The sequence below is a fragment of the Telmatherina bonti genome (assembly GCF_933228915.1).
Source record: "Telmatherina bonti genome assembly, chromosome: 6".
In the NCBI taxonomy this organism is placed as follows: Eukaryota; Metazoa; Chordata; class Actinopteri; order Atheriniformes; family Telmatherinidae; genus Telmatherina; species Telmatherina bonti.
The window spans coordinates 40,451,818-40,469,575 of NC_136624.1; the positions used below are offsets into that span (position 1 = coordinate 40,451,818).

At 49.0% G+C, this 17,758-nt stretch overlaps 2 protein-coding genes across 5 annotated transcripts; both read right to left on the reverse strand.

Annotated features, from left to right (window-relative positions):
* Positions 1 to 905: 905 nt before the first annotated feature.
* LOC306757546 (RNA-binding protein 38-like) lies at positions 906 to 8,024 on the reverse strand. The gene is made up of 4 exons (XM_079242630.1): positions 7,644 to 8,024; positions 5,835 to 5,958; positions 5,591 to 5,645; positions 906 to 2,468 (listed from the first exon to the last, which is right to left on the reverse strand). Exons 1-4 carry the CDS (start codon positions 7,848 to 7,850, stop codon positions 2,126 to 2,128), a joined length of 729 nt encoding a protein of 242 aa, XP_079098756.1. The 5' UTR covers positions 7,851 to 8,024; the 3' UTR covers positions 906 to 2,125.
* A 944-nt stretch (positions 8,025 to 8,968) lies between these two features.
* On the reverse strand, positions 8,969 to 17,684 carry rae1 (ribonucleic acid export 1; the record flags this gene model as incomplete). Of its 4 annotated transcripts, XM_079242936.1 has the most annotated exons (13): positions 17,568 to 17,668; positions 16,815 to 16,962; positions 16,620 to 16,724; positions 16,170 to 16,262; positions 16,001 to 16,087; positions 15,825 to 15,911; positions 15,161 to 15,232; positions 14,952 to 15,059; positions 14,725 to 14,831; positions 14,543 to 14,618; positions 13,794 to 13,988; positions 13,626 to 13,711; positions 8,969 to 9,531 (listed from the first exon to the last, which is right to left on the reverse strand). In XM_079242936.1, coding segments are annotated over exons 2-13 (1,107 nt in total). In that variant the 5' UTR covers positions 16,905 to 16,962; positions 17,568 to 17,668. The 4 variants fall into 4 exon arrangements, with proteins under 4 accessions (XP_079099062.1, XP_079099061.1, XP_079099059.1 ...); XM_079242935.1 differs by lacking the exon at positions 8,969 to 9,531 and having other exon boundaries at positions 13,622 to 13,711; positions 16,815 to 16,930; positions 17,568 to 17,684; XM_079242933.1 differs by lacking the exon at positions 8,969 to 9,531 and having other exon boundaries at positions 13,622 to 13,711.
* Between the last annotated feature and the right edge of the window lie 74 nt (positions 17,685 to 17,758).

Consider the following 17,758-nt stretch of genomic DNA (forward strand, 5'->3'; position numbering starts at 1 on the left):
GAGTTTAGCTTTGAATGTTGAGGTTGCAAGGCATTGTGGGAATTATATCTGTTGCCCAATGAAAGACAGTCCATCGTTTCCGTTGATAAGAAAAACTGCAAACATCACTTTATTCCACCAAACCGTCGTTATTCCTGTCTGTTTGGAGACTAAACTGCATCCCTTCAAAGTTTTTATTCTACCTCTGTGTGCCGTTAAAAAGCTAAAGATATTTGAGTCCATATTGATATCTGCATTCATTTCTGGTTCCAGTAGAGATAAAACCAGTTAAATCTAAAATACTGTACTTCTGAATTATATCTGGTCGGTGAGTTTCATAAACAATAACGCAGAGCTAACTTCAGTGAGAGGATGTTAGAGGGCAACGTGTCCATGTAGTGACTAAACCTGGAGTCACAGAAGGTCTTAATGATCTTTGATCAGACAATAGCACCAACCATCTCCTGAACACAAGGCTGAGCTGTAAATCATCACATGGTGGATAAATTACACCCCATGGAGGACAAAAAGATGATGGATGTGCTTCCTACAACCTCTGCTAGGCCGGGCTCTGACAGGAGTTCAGAAGTGTGATGAAGCTGATGCCGGGCGACGCCACTTCTAAACACTTTCTGACAAACTTTGTTTTCTCTTTACGCCACAAACTCGCTGCGGAGGGAACACCCAGCTGGCCTGGCAGGTGGTGGTGTGATAAAAAACCCCCTCACCGCGTGCTGGATATGACAGCCATGATAACACACACACACATAACTGCACCCTGTAACCCCGCAGGAGTGACAATGCAATAACACACACACACACACACACCTCTCTCTCAACCGGACCGTCCTGTTCTTCAGTTTCATCTCTACAAAGACAAAGACGCATGTTTACGTAGAAATGACTTTATTTTTTTGCATGGCTTCTGGAAAAAACATTCTTACTGAAAAACCCAAAACAAAAGTAGAATCATTCCATTAAAACCAGTAAAACAGCCTCCGCCAAACAGACTGGTAACGGGACGAACATCTGTCTGCAGCCGGGACTCTGCCTCCAGGCCACAACTAGTCAGTTAAAAAAACAACTATTATAACTTAGTACCTTTTATAAATACCTACATATAAATATTGTCAACGTACTTGATGAAAACGCTGCACATGAATGTCCTTTCAGGAAAAGTTTGACAATCTCTGAACGATAAAAAAACACGTAAAACACTGGAGCTCAGTGTCGGCTACCTTCAGCCCCCCCACCCCAACGGACTGCTAATGATTATCTACATCCATCTGAACGCATCCGATCTCAGGTGGGTCAGATCAATGCAGCTGCTGAACCGAAGGGCTAAAGGGGTGGGGGTGGGAATTAAAGTTTCTCTTTTTTCCTTTTATTAAGGCCTCGAGTTAAAATAATAAAATCATAAAAAAAAACAAAAAACTGCCAGTCTTTAACAGAAACGTTCCGCTTGTCTCTCTGCTGGAGGTTTGTTCACGAAACAGGGACGAGTGTCCCCGCCGCACCGGTACGACTGTCCCCGCCGCACCGGTACGGCTGTCCCCGCCGCACCGGTACGACTGTCCCCGCCGCACCGGTACGACTGTCCCCGCCGCACCGGTACGACTGTCCCCCGCCGCACCGGTACGACTGTCCCCGCCGCACCGGTACGACTGCCCCCCAGTGTCCAAAAATGGCAGCGTCCATCGTATCCAACCAACAGCTTCAGACTGGTGTTCAAACATCTCCATGGCAACACAAAGCACGGACACGCGGAATGTCCGCTGATGGGGCCGAAAACATGCAAACATTGATAATAATGGCGTACAGACAATGAGAAGGACATTAATACAATGATAAAGGACAATAATAATAATAGTAAATAATAATGATAATAAAAAATGAAGTGTCAGCTTCTGGAAGCCCTTGGAAGCAACCACACTCTGGAAGCCGTTTAGCTTCCCAACCTGAACCCCGACAGTCCTCCCAACACTTCCACTAATGAGCCGACAGCCCACCTTGATCGCATAGTGCAATAGTCCCCCCCCTCTTTTTTTCCTGAAAGCTGCTGGGTAACGGCAGCAGAGACACCCTGCAGGGCGTTTTACCATCCTCTGTCCATACGCCAGCCCCCGCCTCTGCGTCCCCGCCCGGCTCACTGCATACGGTCCGGCTGGATGTGCTGCTGCGGGGCGTAGTGCAGGAAGGCCGGAGCCGGGCCGGCGGCTGAAGGGAGGTTGGGGTGCACGGTGGCTGGGGCCGTGGCGGCGGCAGCTGGCCCAGCGGAGGCTGTGGGGCTGGTGGCGTAACTGTAGCTCAGGAAGCCAGCTGGGGAGGCGGCGTAGGGATACTGCTGCTCAAACGCAGCCTGGGCGTACTGCGTGTAGGCGGCGCTGTAGTCCAGGTAGGGGCTGCTGCTGACTGAAGAGGAAACCTGAGTGGGCAGCACCAGGCTGGGCTGCACGAACGCTTGTGGGTAGATGTATGGCTGGGCCAACCTGCACACAGACATGAGACAAGGGGGGGGGGGGGGGGGGGGGGGTTAGAAAGGAAGGGCTGCAGCAGCAGAGAAATCCCAGAACCAGGCGTCTAGTGTTTACGTTGCTGACACAGGGTGTGTGTTGGAAATATAAACGCCGGGTCTTATGACATGTATTTATACGTACACGGATAAAACCAAGTAGACAAAAGGCAGTGGGGGGGTTGTAGGAGGTAAAACATGACTAAACGTTTGTGTCGGTTAGTAAAACCGACTAAACCTGTTGGGTCGGGCCTCCTGCCATACGGAGGGGGGGGGGGAATGATAGAGACAGCCGTTACTGGCAGGTTTACAGGCATCAGAGTGTTTTAACAGCTGCTGCTTTTCATCTGCGCAAAACACACACACACACACACACGGAAAAAAAGGAGAAGTGCATATTGGGAGGGCAGAAGTCGCCATCTCATAGTTCTCACTTGGTTTCAGTGTCTGACACACACACACACACGCGCGCACGCACACATGCGCGCAGGTGATGGTGCTGGAAGGGGGAGGAACGGTGGAAGGGGAGCTCATCGGGGCGGCTGCAGGGCTCCAGTACAACCCACATGGGGGGGGGGGGGGGGGGGGGGGGGTACGAGTGTGTCGCCACAGAGAGAAGGACATTTCACTCTGGATGTGGAGAACATCTCTGGAGTGTGTGACGCTACACACTCTTCTGTGTTTAGGTGTGAAGCCTTAAACATCGATGCCACAAACTGAGACGGAAGCAGAGAATAAATGTCCCTTTGACCTGCGAATGTCGGCTGTTTCTCTCTGCAGCGCGGATGAAAACCATCTTCTCATGGACCCGTCTGAATTTTTAAAATCTGCAGATTGGTCCATCAGAAGATGATCAGTGAGACAATAAAGATGGAAACATGCATGGATCAGATCACACTCAATATACATATATCAACATATGTATATACACACACACACACACACCCTCTCCAACGCCTCTGTCCCCGTCCCAGAACACACACACCAGTTTCCACTGCAAACCCAAAACATGCCATAAAAGGGAAAGTCACACCACAACCAGCAGAACCTCTTCAGTTCATATCACACAAAAAGGGAAACAGAGATAAGAAGGCACTCCAGTCCGTCACAGCACACTGCACTGCACTCTCAAGCCGTCACTGGCACCTGGGAGGGAGGCTGGCTGGGGGGGAGGTGGGTGTAAGGGTGGGTGGGCATCGCCTGATCCGCTGGTGCTCCGGTCAGCTGGCAGCGGAGAGCAGCGGAGGCGTAAGGGCAGTGATTACTGTCAGCAGTAACATGAACGTTCATCATCATCATCATCATCATGATGTCACTGAAGGGAGAAGTTAGGAAACTTCTTCTCTGAACTGAAACTCGTCCTTAAACCTACAAAACCAGAGGAAAGGAAGCCGGTGATGTTTGTTTCCTACAGACTGAACAGAGAAGGGAGGTTAACGTCTCTGAAGACAAAAACAGCAAAGTTGTGTTTTAACAGGCAAATCATGGAACACCACCCCCCCCTCCCCAAACCCGGCCCTACGGTGGCACCAAACCCAGCTGTACATCAGTACCGTGGGGTGTGTGTGCCGTCTCCGTGGCGTCGGCCACACGCCGCTACCTGGTCCAGGTCGAGCGGACCAGGAAGGAGACGAGCAGGACGAGGAGGTCAGCAGCACATTCAGCTTTTATCTGCACAGAAAGGGGGGGTGGGGGGGTGGAATGGGAGCAATCTGGGGGCAGCAGCGAGTCCCGGGGCAGGAGACGGCGAGTGGACTGGCAGGGGGGGGGGGGGGGGACACGACAGCCGGAAGATGGCTGGTCAGCTGGATTTGTGCTGATGGCCGCGGACACGTCTGACAGCGAGCGGCGCTCTGATTGGCAGGCGTAGACGCTGCGGGGACGAGCCGAGCACCCGTTTAGTTTTATCCTGAGACGCCGCAGCGCGCGACCAAACGCTACGCTGAGATTTCAGATGACCTTCGGTCCACAACAACAGAGTGTAAACAGACAACGATGATGGGGGGGTTGAAAGCCGGAGGGACAAAGATGTTTTGTTTGACACCTGTACAGGTGAGTTTCCAAGTAAAATCTGCCTCATTAAACGCTGAGGTGTCAGAACACAGCGGAACCCTGCAGGAACAGATTACAACACAGGAAGCTAACCCCCCCCGGGTATTTAAAAGGAAAAAAGTTGGTGACCTCGGTGACCCCTCCCCTGGCAGCTTCTGCTGAGCGCAGCTCTACACACATAATGCCTAACCAGCCACAAGTCAGAATCCCCTTCAGACATCTTCCTCACGCCATATGTCGTCAGAAGTTTAGGAGGGGGGGTGCGAGGGGGTTGGGGGGGGGGGGGGGTGTTAGGGTGCATCTTGGGGAGGACTACGCCTGTCCCCCACCATACAGGCTGGAGGACAGGTGCTCCCGGTTGCATCTCTGGGGTGGTGGTCATGGGAGATTAGGACGGCTGCGATATGAGCCAGCACCTGTCAGGCTCTGCCCCCCCTGCAGCACTTTGCGCTGCGCTGGAAACCCTGGGGGTTTTGGCATCATTAGCAGCAGCATGAGGTGGACATGGGAGGGACTTTCCTGTCCTCAGGATCTGGAGCATGATGGGGCATGCAGCTGCTCAACATTAATGATTCTCCTTTTGTTTGCTGCTTTCATACTTTCAGAGCAGCATGACTGATTTAAGGACGGCTCTTATGTACACCATGAGGCCAGGCGTTGCCATGGACACCGCAGCCACACAGGGCCGGTGGGACAGAAGTTTACCGCTCCCTCGGGAAGGAAGGCATGTTCACATCCCAGTCTGACCTTCAGTCAGAAAACCTGACAGGACGCGCGGCGCTTCGCTCTCCGTGTAAAACACCTGAGCTGCAGGTGAATGTGTGAAATGCAGACCGTGCGGCTTCTGGACGCCACCCAGGCAGCTACCTGACAGAGCGGAACAGGAGAGTTACATCTTTATTACGCTGATATGCGAACCAGCCTTACAAATGCAAATGCTTTGCTTGGAGCTGCACACAGAACCTGACATGTTCTCTCCAGAAGCTCCGTTTGTCAGAGAAGCAGCGGCAACAGAAGAGAATAAATCGCCCACACTCGCTCACTTACCCATACTGCCTCTGGAGGAGTGCTGGGTGGATGGGCTGCACGCCGATGGATATGCCTGGAAGAGAGGAGGCTGGCTGTCAGACACACATCTGCATTTACAGAGGAGGACCAGAGAACAATGCACAGAGGGCACGGAGAGACAGAGGCTCAGCCTGTCTCCGACAAACCAGCCGTTTCACACGCAGAGAAACACGGGCGCAGCAGGAAAACAATGTTTGCTATTTAAAATGGAAAAGCAGCTCGCCTGTCTGGATGCTGCGAGGTTTGGCTCCCAGGTAGGCCAGGTTGACGTTGGCTTTCCGGCCGTCGATAATGGGGTTGGGGTCCTTGCAGGCTCTCTCTGCGGCTCCTCGGTCCGTCATCGTCACCTGGCGACACAGAAACGTTACGGTCCGGTTTACCATGTGACATCATGGCGATGGAGGGATGCAGAAGGAACCCAACAGGTCTGTTGGACATGAAACCCCCCCCCAACACTTTCCTCTGCTCTGAACGACAAGAGAAACTGTAAACAAAGCACAAAGATAAGCTTTGAAAAATGGCCGCTGCCGCCATGGGCAGAGCTGCTGAAATATGGATCTGGGCAACAAGGAGCTTATCCAATTAGGAACAAAATAAGGAGCTTGGTATTAGTCGCCCCCCCGGCATTAGACGAGCTCTTCTGTTTTGATTGCCACATTCTGCCAACAGAGAGTGACCTCTGTGCGTTGACCCAGCAGCGAATGTAGGCCACTGTTGGTTCCAGAGGAAAACGCTTCACGTCTCTGCGTGGTGGACCGTGTTGTGAACACACCGAGGCTCTGTTTACACTGAAGAGCCCTGCTGTGGGGGGAGGGGGTCTACTAATCCACCTCTGAAGTGTGTCTAGAAAGAAAAGGTGCGTTCAGTTCGGGGCTCGTCCCTCCCGTCCTGCCGACTCAGTCAGCAGGCTGCTGCACGCCACAGTGAGCTGATCTGTGCCCCCCCCCCCCCCGACGTTATCCTGGGAAGCGCCCACATCCCCACCAGCTAGTCGAACCTGAAACACCGGCCTCCATCTACTCAGAGCAGCTTTCCCGCTGACTTCATGAGCTGATGTGTAAACACACCCAGTAATTGTCTCCCAATGTGCCTTCAGAGGTAAACACACACACACACACACAGCAGCTTTCCATTCCTTCTTTGGGCTGATGGAACGGCTCGTCTTTCCAAACTTCTGCTACATGTTTGCATTTCTTGCGCCGCTTCTGTTCTTTGTGTCTCTATCTGCCAGGAAAATGACGAGTCCCCTGTTACAGGAGATAAAACCGAGCATCTCGGATCGATTTTCTCCGTTAATCAGAGTTGAGGAACTCTGGGCGACATATCGGCGAGAAACGCTGACAGATAACCGATGATGACTTCACTCAAGACAAAACTCATTCTCAGGACAAAGTCGGTTTGTCGATGCTGGAATTTCTCTCAGGAGCCAAATGTGATGTAAATCATGTGGTCTGGTCTCTTGACAATGGAGGGCCGGGTGTGTGAGGTCGACCTCGCCGCGCTGCAAAATAACCATATAAAGCAAGCAGGACCGTCAGACTGACACACACATGTAAACACACACTCCCAGAGCCATAAGCTGGGGCTGCTCTGGAGTGTGTGTGTGTGTGTGTGGAGGGGGGTTCATTGGGTGGGTTTAAAGGGGGAGGGTGGACATCAGACATATGTTGAAATATAATCTTCTTAGTTACCCATCAACTTGTTCCTCCTTCATCCTCATTAGGCTAAAATAAACAGCCAGCCAGGCAAAAACCTGGGAAGCTGAGCAAGTGTGTGTTTAAGCCTCAGTGTGTGTGTGTGTGTGTGTGTGTGTGTGTGTTGGGGGGGCCTTTGATTTGAGATGAATAGAAGAGCCATAGAAATGCATTTATAATGTTAAAGCAGGTTGTTCTGCGGAGTGATGACATTATTACTGATGAAAAGGAGGAAGAGCAGGAAGATGAAGATGAGGAGGAAGGTGAAGAGGAGGAAAAGGAGAAAGGTTAAGCAGGAAGATGAGGATGAAGATGAGGAGGGTCTTGCTCAGACTTACAAAGCCGTAGCCCCGGGACTTCCCGGTCTGCCTGTCGGTGATCACCACCGCCTCATCGATCTCTCCGAACGCTTCGAAGTATTTCCGGAGCGACGCGTCGGTGGTGTGGTACGGAAGCCCCCCCACGAAGATTTTAGTGAAAGTCGTGTCTTTCTGCAGCGACGTGGGATGCATGACGTCTAGGGATCCGTACTGATGCAGGAGCATTGGTCAGCCGAGGCGCGAACGCGCACAGACACACACACACACACACACAGCGCCTAGCAGGTTCCCGTCATGTGTAAACTACAGCCTCTAACTGCGCTTTTCTTGTACTTTCCCGCTCTTCTCGTCACTTAAACCGGACTTTTAGCGACCTGCTGAAGTTTCAGGTCCACGCGCCGCTCCTGACGTTCCGTCGCGAGGCGCGCTGCTTCACGTATTTATACGCCTTGGCTGAAGCCACGCCCCCGAGAACCATCAGCCAATGAGCGCAGGGTGTGGCAGCGGCTCCTCCCATTGCTCCGCCCTGCACCTGCTTTTGTCCTTCATAGACTATAGATCTATGTTCACAAAGAAACACGCTCCTGCACGCGCCCTGCCACACGTGGGACCTCGCGACAGGAAAATAAGAACTTCAATAAAACATTTTCTTCATTTAATGACGCTTTTCACACAAAGTTGGCTTCATGTTGGCGGGAAACTGCAGACAGGAGCTGAGCCAAGAAACCAGTTTCCACACATCTTAAAAGTCACCAAGTTCTTTCTAACAGTCTATATTACACTAAATTCTAACAAAGTTTATTAACCAGTGGTTTAAGATGACAAACTGGGAGGGGTGGGCAGGATTCAGAGTCCTTGTTGGGCCCCCACCAGTAACTTTCTGCATGTAAAAAATCTGACAAGCAACAGGTTATTCCTGATACAGTCAACATTTTGTAACTGCCACTGACTCATGGCAGACTAGTTAACTCCATCAGAGCCGCATAGACTGGTCTCCAGTCTGAACCAGCAGCAGTACCAGTCCCACACGGTGAATGGGGCTGGAGGACTGTGGAGGGGAGCATCATGGCGTCCCAGCGCTAAGTAGCAGGGTCAGGCTGACAGTGAGGTGATACTCTAATGACCTCAATAAGAAGGCATTTAATTCACACCTCCTCCTGTGTGGACTGCTTCACTTTTCACACGAGGTCTCTGCTGCCTCATTCCTCTCCTCTTGACAAGCCTCCTCCTGCGCTGGCCTGGAGATGGAGGAGGAATCCCAGTTGTTCCAGCAGCATGCTCCACCTGCTGGCTAACTTCCTAACTAACAGGCAGACAGGAGTCACTGAAGCACAGATGGTGTTTAAAGTTTCACTTTATGGTGATTCAGACGTCAGAGACCTACACCGAGTTAAAGACCTGAAATATTAGACAGTTGATGTTTCTGCATGCACAATACAGGTTTGTTTTAATCCCAAAGAGACACTTATACAGCAAATGTGGGTCTTTTAACCTTGTCGCTCTGTTAGGTTTGTAAGATGGAATAAACATGTTTAAATCGAAATGCACATTTTTAAATTACATTGTCTTTAATGGAGCTACATCGTAACATCGAAGAGACACAGGAGAATGATAAACCTTTGGAAAGATGTAGAAAAACAAAAGCTAAACATAAAAAAACAATTCAAACATGAAACAAATGAAACCCTCCCCTTCTCTGATGACTTCTAAGACCAAATGTCAAGCAGCCGTCATCATAAGCAGGTTGGGTAGGCCCCTTTGATTGGTCCATGCACAGCACACAGCGCCACGGCATTGGTCCGGGTGTTGGCCCAGAGGAAGGAGGCTGTCTCCAGCACATACACACACACTAAAGCAGCAGGTCTTCTGCATTTCCTCACAAGAGATGCGACTTGGCACGATGAATCTGGAGACAGGAGGGAGCAGTCAGTCACAAGGTTTCCACGTTCGCTTTATTTCTCACAGAAAGGAAAATTCATGATTCAGGAGTCAAAAAGAAGCAGAAAACAACGGCTGGATTGTCACTGATTACCTGTGTGATGTTCCACGTCCAGAAATAACTTAAATATGAGCTAAAGTTGGACGATTTACAGGCTAAATGCTGCAGAAGCAGCAAATTATCCTGTTTTTACAGGTGCAAATGCTGAATGTGCAAAATATTCCAGTAGAAACTGCAAAAGATTCAAACAAAATCCACTCAAGTGTGTGTGTGTCGTAAATCCTGCATGTTTACATCAGGGTGTGTGTGTGTGTGTCGTACATCCTGCATGTTTACATCAGGGTGTGTGTGTGTGTCATACATCCTGCATGTTTACATCAGGGTGTGTGTGTGTGTGTGTGTCGTACATCCTGCATGTTTACATCAGGGTGTGTGTGTGTGTGTCGTACATCCTGCATGTTTACATCAGGGTGTGTGTGTGTGTGTCGTACATCCTGCATGTTTACATCAGGGTGTGTGTGTGTGTCGTAAATCCTGCATGTTTACATCAGGGTGTGTGTGTGTGTGTCGTACATCCTGCATGTTTACATCAGGGTGTGTGTGTGTGTCGTAAATCCTGCATGTTTACATCAGGGTGTGTGTGTGTGTCATACATCCTGCATGTTTACATCAGGGTGTGTGTGTGTGTCGTAAATCCTGCATGTTTACATCAGGGTGTGTGTGTGTGTCATACATCCTGCATGTTTACATCAGGGTGTGTGTGTGTGTCATACATCCTGCATGTTTACATCAGGGTGTGTGTGTGTGTCATACATCCTGCATGTTTACATCAGGGTGTGTGTGTGTGTCATACATCCTGCATGTTTACATCAGGGTGTGTGTGTGTGTCGTACATCCTGCATGTTTACATCAGGGTGTGTGTGTGTGTCATACATCCTGCATGTTTACATCAGGGTGTGTGTGTGTGTCATACATCCTGCATGTTTACATCAGGGTGTGTGTGTGTGTCGTACATCCTGCACGTTTACATCAGGGTGTGTGTGTGTGTCATACATCCTGCATGTTTACATCAGGGTGTGTGTGTGTGTCGTACATCCTGCATGTTTACATCAGGGTGTGTGTGTGTGTCATACATCCTGCATGTTTACATCAGGGTGTGTGTGTGTGTCATACATCCTGCATGTTTACATCAGGGTGTGTGTGTGTGTCGTACATCCTGCATGTTTACATCAGGGTGTGTGTGTGTGTCGTACATCCTGCATGTTTACATCAGGGTGTGTGTGTGTGTCGTACATCCGGCACGTTTACATCAGGGTGTGTGTGTGTGTCGTACATCCTGCACGTTTACATCAGGGTGTGTGTGTGTGTCGTACATCCTGCACGTTTACATCAGGGTGTGTGTGTGTGTCGTACATCCTGCACGTTTACATCAGGGTGTGTGTGTGTGTCGTACATCCTGCACGTTTACATCAGGGTGTGTGTGTGTGTCGTACATCCTGCACGTTTACATCAGGGTGTGTGTGTGTGTCGTACATCCTGCACGTTTACATCAGGGTGTGTGTGTGTGTCGTACATCCTGCACGTTTACATCAGGGTGTGTGTGTGTGTCGTACATCCTGCACGTTTACATCAGGGTGTGTGTGTGTGTGTCGTACATCCTGCACGTTTACATCAGGGTGTGTGTGTGTGTCGTACATCCTGCACGTTTACATCAGGGTGTGTGTGTGTGTCGTACATCCTGCACGTTTACATCAGGGTGTGTGTGTGTGTCGTACATCCTGCACGTTTACATCAGGGTGTGTGTGTGTGTCGTACATCCTGCACGTTTACATCAGGGTGTGTGTGTGTGTCGTACATCCGGCACGTTTACATCAGGGTGTGTGTGTGTGTGTGTCGTACATCCGGCACGTTTACATCAGGGTGTGTGTGTGTGTGTCGTACATCCGGCACGTTTACATCAGGGTGTGTGTGTGTGTCGTACATCCGGCACGTTTACATCAGGGTGTGTGTGTGTGTCGTACATCCGGCACGTTTACATCAGGGTGTGTGTGTGTGTCGTACATCCGGCACGTTTACATCAGGGTGTGTGTGTGTGTGTCGTACATCCGGCACGTTTACATCAGGGTGTGTGTGTGTGTGTGTGTGTGTGTGTCGTACATCCGGCACGTTTACATCAGGGTGTGTGTGTGTGTGTCGTACATCCGGCACGTTTACATCAGGGTGTGTGTGTGTGTGTCGTACATCCGGCACGTTTACATCAGGGTGTGTGTGTGTGTGTGTCGTACATCCGGCACGTTTACATCAGGGTGTGTGTGTGTGTGTCGTACATCCGGCACGTTTACATCAGGGTGTGTGTGTGTGTGTCGTACATCCGGCACGTTTACATCAGGGTGTGTGTGTGTGTCGTACATCCGGCACGTTTACATCAGGGTGTGTGTGTGTGTCGTACATCCTGCACGTTTACATCAGGGTGTGTGTGTGTGTCGTACATCCTGCATGTTTACATCAGGGTGTGTGTGTGTGTGTCGTACATCCGGCACGTTTACATCAGGGTGTGTGTGTGTGTGTCGTACATCCGGCACGTTTACATCAGGGTGTGTGTGTGTGTCGTACATCCGGCACGTTTACATCAGGGTGTGTGTGTGTGTCGTACATCCGGCACGTTTACATCAGGGTGTGTGTGTGTGTGTGTCGTACATCCGGCACGTTTACATCAGGGTGTGTGTGTGTGTCGTACATCCTGCACGTTTACATCAGGGTGTGTGTGTGTGTGTCGTACATCCGGCACGTTTACATCAGGGTGTGTGTGTGTGTGTGTGTGTGTGTCGTACATCCTGCACGTTTACATCAGGGTGTGTGTGTGTGTCGTACATCCTGCACGTTTACATCAGGGTGTGTGTGTGTGTGTGTGTGTGTGTCGTACATCCTGCACGTTTACATCAGGGTGTGTGTGTGTGTCGTACATCCGGCACGTTTACATCAGGGTGTGTGTGTGTGTCATACATCCTGCATGTTTACATCAGGGTGTGTGTGTGTGTCGTACATCCGGCACGTTTACATCAGGGTGTGTGTGTGTGTCGTACATCCGGCACGTTTACATCAGGGTGTGTGTGTGTGTGTCGTACATCCTGCATGTTTACATCAGGGTGTGTGTGTGTGTGTCGTACATCCGGCACGTTTACATCAGGGTGTGTGTGTGTGTGTCGTACATCCGGCACGTTTACATCAGGGTGTGTGTGTGTGTGTCATACATCCTGCACGTTTACATCAGGGTGTGTGTGTGTGTGTGTCGTACATCCGGCACGTTTACATCAGGGTGTGTGTGTGTGTCGTACATCCGGCACGTTTACATCAGGGTGTGTGTGTGTGTGTCGTACATCCGGCACGTTTACATCAGGGTGTGTGTGTGTGTCGTACATCCTGCATGTTTACATCAGGGTGTGTGTGTGTGTCATACATCCTGCACGTTTACATCAGGGTGTGTGTGTGTGTCGTACATCCTGCACGTTTACATCAGGGTGTGTGTGTGTGTCATACATCCTGCACGTTTACATCAGGGTGTGTGTGTGTGTGTCGTACATCCTGCACGTTTACATCAGGGTGTGTGTGTGTGTCGTACATCCTGCACGTTTACATCAGGGTGTGTGTGTGTGTGTCGTACATCCTGCACGTTTACATCAGGGTGTGTGTGTGTGTCATACATCCTGCACGTTTACATCAGGGTGTGTGTGTGTGTCATACATCCTGCACGTTTACATCAGGGTGTGTGTGTGTGTGTGTCGTACATCCTGCACGTTTACATCAGGGTGTGTGTGTGTGTGTCGTACATCCTGCACGTTTACATCAGGGTGTGTGTGTGTGTCGTACATCCGGCACGTTTACATCAGGGTGTGTGTGTGTGTGTCGTACATCCTGCACGTTTACATCAGGGTGTGTGTGTGTGTGTGTGTGTGTGTGCGCGCGCGCGCGTGTGTTACTGCTCCGCCCCCAGAGAGTTACGGGGCCGCCCCGTCCGGCGACCGTGGTCGCCATGGTAACGGACAGCGGCTGCCTCCTCTCACCATTTCTTGTTCCGAGGCTTCAGCTCCTCCGCAGCGTTCCTCAGGAAGATGTAGTTCTTCTTCTGCGGGTTGTAGTACTCGTGGCCCTGAGAGGAAGCAGAGCTCAACATCACATGACTCCACCAGCGAGTCGGAAGCCAGTCGGGGGGGAACCGGCGCGTCTCGTACCTTCGACCAGTCGTAACTGGAAGCGTAGGCGAAGATGTTGCCGTTGTGGTTGAAGCAGCAGGCTGTGATCGGCTGGTCGAGCTGCTCCGACGTCTTCAACTTGGTGCGAGCGTCTTTGTCCCAGAAGCTGAAGCGTCCATCTGAGCCGACCGTGGCCAGCGTGCCGTGGACGGGATGGAAGGAGATGGCGTTCACCTGGCGAGAGGAAACGGCAAGCTGAGCTCCGACAGAACTGACCCAAAAAGCTGCATGGAAGCGGTCTGATGTGGTTCTGGAGCTTCTCTTTCACGCCGTTGTTTGTTTTCTACTGTCAATAAAAGCGACTTTCCAACACGCTTTTCTAATAGAGAAGCCGAAGGAGCGGATCTGTTGGTGAAAGGTTCCGCATGTCGCTTCTTTTTATTCAACTTTATTTGTACAGCGCCACAACAATGTGGTCACAGGGCGCTTTACGACACTAAATCCAGACCTTCTGGTCCAGAAGGTTTTCAATGTGCCCCTGCTCCAACACACCTGACTCAAATTAACGGGATATTGTGCAGAAGCTGTTGGATCCATTTCATTTTGAGTATTGATCAGTGCTGATCAGGTCAGCAGCAGCCGGCGGATGACTGTCGGTGAACGTGACAGATGGTCCTCAGATTCTGAATAAACTTCTGATCGGTGAACATTTTGACTAATTATTCTGTCCTAATATTAAAAAGGAAAATAGAGTACCTTTAAATATTTGTTTAACGTGAATAACTTACAGCATAGATATCCTGCGGAGTGGCAGTGTTGGTTCCGTTAGACCTGTGGCACTTGAAGGTGAAGTTGTCTTTGGCTCTGAAAAGGATCGGGATACTAGTTGAAGCCACTTTAGATCAGAAACTTTACATCTAATCAATGATCTGGACGTGACTTCAGCGTGATTCTGGACCTGTCCACTCACGGGTTTGGAGGGTTGATGTAGTGGATCGCCACCCGGCCCTCGATGCTTCCCAGAGCAAAACCTGTTGGCTTGTTCTGCTTGTCCTTAAAAATGGCAACGCAGCGGTGCTGCGGATCAGGAAGAGGAAAATACATCTTTATATGTATTTATATAAAGAAAACAACCAACAGGAATCCTGCTGTAATACCTTAAAGAGAAAAGGAAAAGTTTCATGGAGGAAAAGTCACCTGATGTTTGAGCGGAGAGTCTATTCTGCGGAACTCAGACGGCTGGTTCTCCAGCTGATACACGATAAGGCCTCTTTCTGCTGTGGCCACCACCGCCATGGGGTACACCTACACGCAGCGGTTACACATTCACAGGAACACAGCAAAGCATCTGTAAGCAGGCGGTTCTCGAAACACAAAGCGATAAAAGTCGTGTTGTCGCCGCTTACAACATCTGCGCAGTAGCATCTCTCAGGCATCTGCAGGGACATCATGGGGTTGGGCGAGCGGGTGTCCCAGAACTGCAGACAGAAGCATGAAGCTGTCAAACACATTTTTCATCAAACCTAACGTCTACAGAAACTAGGGCTGGGAAAATCAAATCGAAAAATAAAAAAAACAACAAAAAAAAAAATCAGGATTTTTTTGCTTCACAATTTTAAAAGCAATTTTTTTCAAACAAATAGAAATAATCCATTATAAAATTGTCATTTTTGTTGTTTTTATTGATCTTTTTACTTGTTTTCTGGACATTATAGCAGCAGAATGATGATCTGGATGCTGGGTTGTTTTTTTCTAATTGAAATCAAGAAAAATGACAAAGAAATAGTTTTATACATTTATTTTATTTTTAATCTACAAAAATCTGCAATATCAAAGAATTGTGAGGATTGCAATTAAAATCGAATCGGAACCCAAAAAGAATCAGAGTCGAATCGGGACCAAAGCGTATCGTCACATCCCTAACATGAACCTGTTACCATGACAACGGCCTGAAGCTGTAGAGTCCAGCTTCAGGATTTAATGAGTCGAAGTCTGGACTTCTGAAATCTGATACATGACCAAAATGTTGGAAAGCGCCATTTTAAACAGAAAAGTCTGGAACTTTAGTACCTTCAGTGTTTTATCCCAGCTTCCAGTCATGACACAGCTGTAGTTCGGAGCTTTTATCCAGTGGATGGCTTTTATCGGCCCATCGTGCTGTCAGGGAAAAGGACAACAGGTGTTGTTTGACTCAGCATCATCTTAACCACGCAGATGATAGAGAAGGTGATGATGTGTTCTCCAACCTGTGCAATCTGCATGGCCTGGTTACTGTTAAGATCCCACATCTTGGCCGTCTTGTCACAAGAAGCAGTGAAGACTTTACTCCCATCCTGGTTGAGAAAAACATGAGAATATTTTCTGCAAGCCGACAGACATCTTCGACTGCGCAGCATGACTCCATGCGGAACCTACGTCGCTCCAGCAGGCGTCCAACACGGGGCCGGTGTGCATCTGCTGGGCTTTGGGGACGGTCTGTCCGTTGTCCTGCACTTCCCAACACCGGACCTGAAACCAGTCGATGCGACACAGTTTAACACATCCTGTACTATATGACTACATTATAAACAGCTGAGAATCTGGAATCAGTGCAGAAAATAAACATTTCCATTTCATACCTAAAGAAAGAACAAAAAGTCCCTTTTTTTCTCTTTTATGTCCAACTTTTTTCTGCAACACTATTAAAAATGAGTCGGTATTTCTCAATAATCACCATAAGTTGAATCTTTAATGTTCTTCTTGAGGCATAATTTAATGAAGGTTTAGAGTTTACGCAACTGTTTTTATTGAGATTATACAGAAACATTTCTCAGTGTGTACTACCTGAAACCATTAGACAGACAGACGGACGGACGGATAACTCACATCGTTAGCCCAGGATCCTGCGATAAGGAAGTTTCCTGGCATTGTGGGGGGGCTGAAAGCCAGACAGCTGATGCTGTCGTCTGGAGGTGAAGTCACTTCAACATCCTGTAAACCGTGTCAGATAAATATGACAACTCAGGACTGTAATAACTTTCAGTCAGCCACGTTTAAACCTCCCCCTCCTCGCTGCTGTACCTTCATGGGGTTGTGGCTGTCAGTTGTGGTGCTTCCAAACACACCAGTCCCTCCAGTCCCGAAACCAGAGCTTGTTCCAAATAAACTCATGGTGCATCAAGGTTGCTCCAACAGAACTGAAAGGAGGCGATAAAGACTTGATGCACTTCTGGTGGAATGTCAGAAAAGAAAACCAACATTTTAGATAACATGTTTTACAATCTCATATGTATAAAACAAGTCTAGCAAATTATCAGAAAAAAGCAGAAATGGCCTGAAATATCAGGTGTGTGTGTGTGTGTGTGTAGCACTGAGCAGCTGGCGTTATAAGGCCAGTAATATACCACAGCTTTTTGCCACATATTTAGCTGCTTTATACCAGTTAACATTATTAAACTGATTATGATGATGAACAAGAATTGATTATAACTTGGCGGCTAATGCTGACGCTAACTGTTTGTTCTAATGAGTTTCTGAAAATGACTAAGATTAATCTTTAACCGTGTAAAGCATAAAATACATTAAATCCTGCAGAAAATCTTGAAACAACTTCATGCTGCAGAGAATATCTATCATACATAATGGTTCATAGAATATCTAATATATTAAGTATTAGAACATCTAACAGATAGATCTATAATAGATAGATATATAAGACTAAGCTAGCCGGGGAAGCTAACGGTAGCTAAGACGGATTCTAGCCTCTAAATATAAACCATCCAGAAGTTACTTAAACGCAGTCGCGATGCTTCTAAACTACACGGACAAACAAACCCAGAGTCTGCTGCAGTTTCTGCTTCCAGGCTCAGAAATGCTGAAATGATGATGAAGGAAAGAGGAAAAATGTGGCGCTCTGCAGCCCGAGGTGTCGTATGTCGCAGTTTGATGACGTCTTCTTCTTCTTCTTCTTTCGGCCGTTTTGGGACATAGACATAATATACATAGACGCCTCATTGAGCGCTGGG

Coding starts and splice junctions, on each gene's coding strand:
- LOC306757546 (XM_079242630.1), bottom strand. CDS start 7,850: ATGCTCCTGCATCAGTACGGATCCCTAGACGTCATGCATCCCACGTCG. Junction 5,959..7,643: donor AGTCCCGGGGCTACGGCTTT/GTAAGTCTGAGC, acceptor CTGTGTCGCCAG/GTGACGATGACGGACCGAGG. Junction 2,469..5,590: donor CTCCTCCAGAGGCAGTATGG/GTAAGTGAGCGA, acceptor GTCTGTGTGCAG/GTTGGCCCAGCCATACATCT.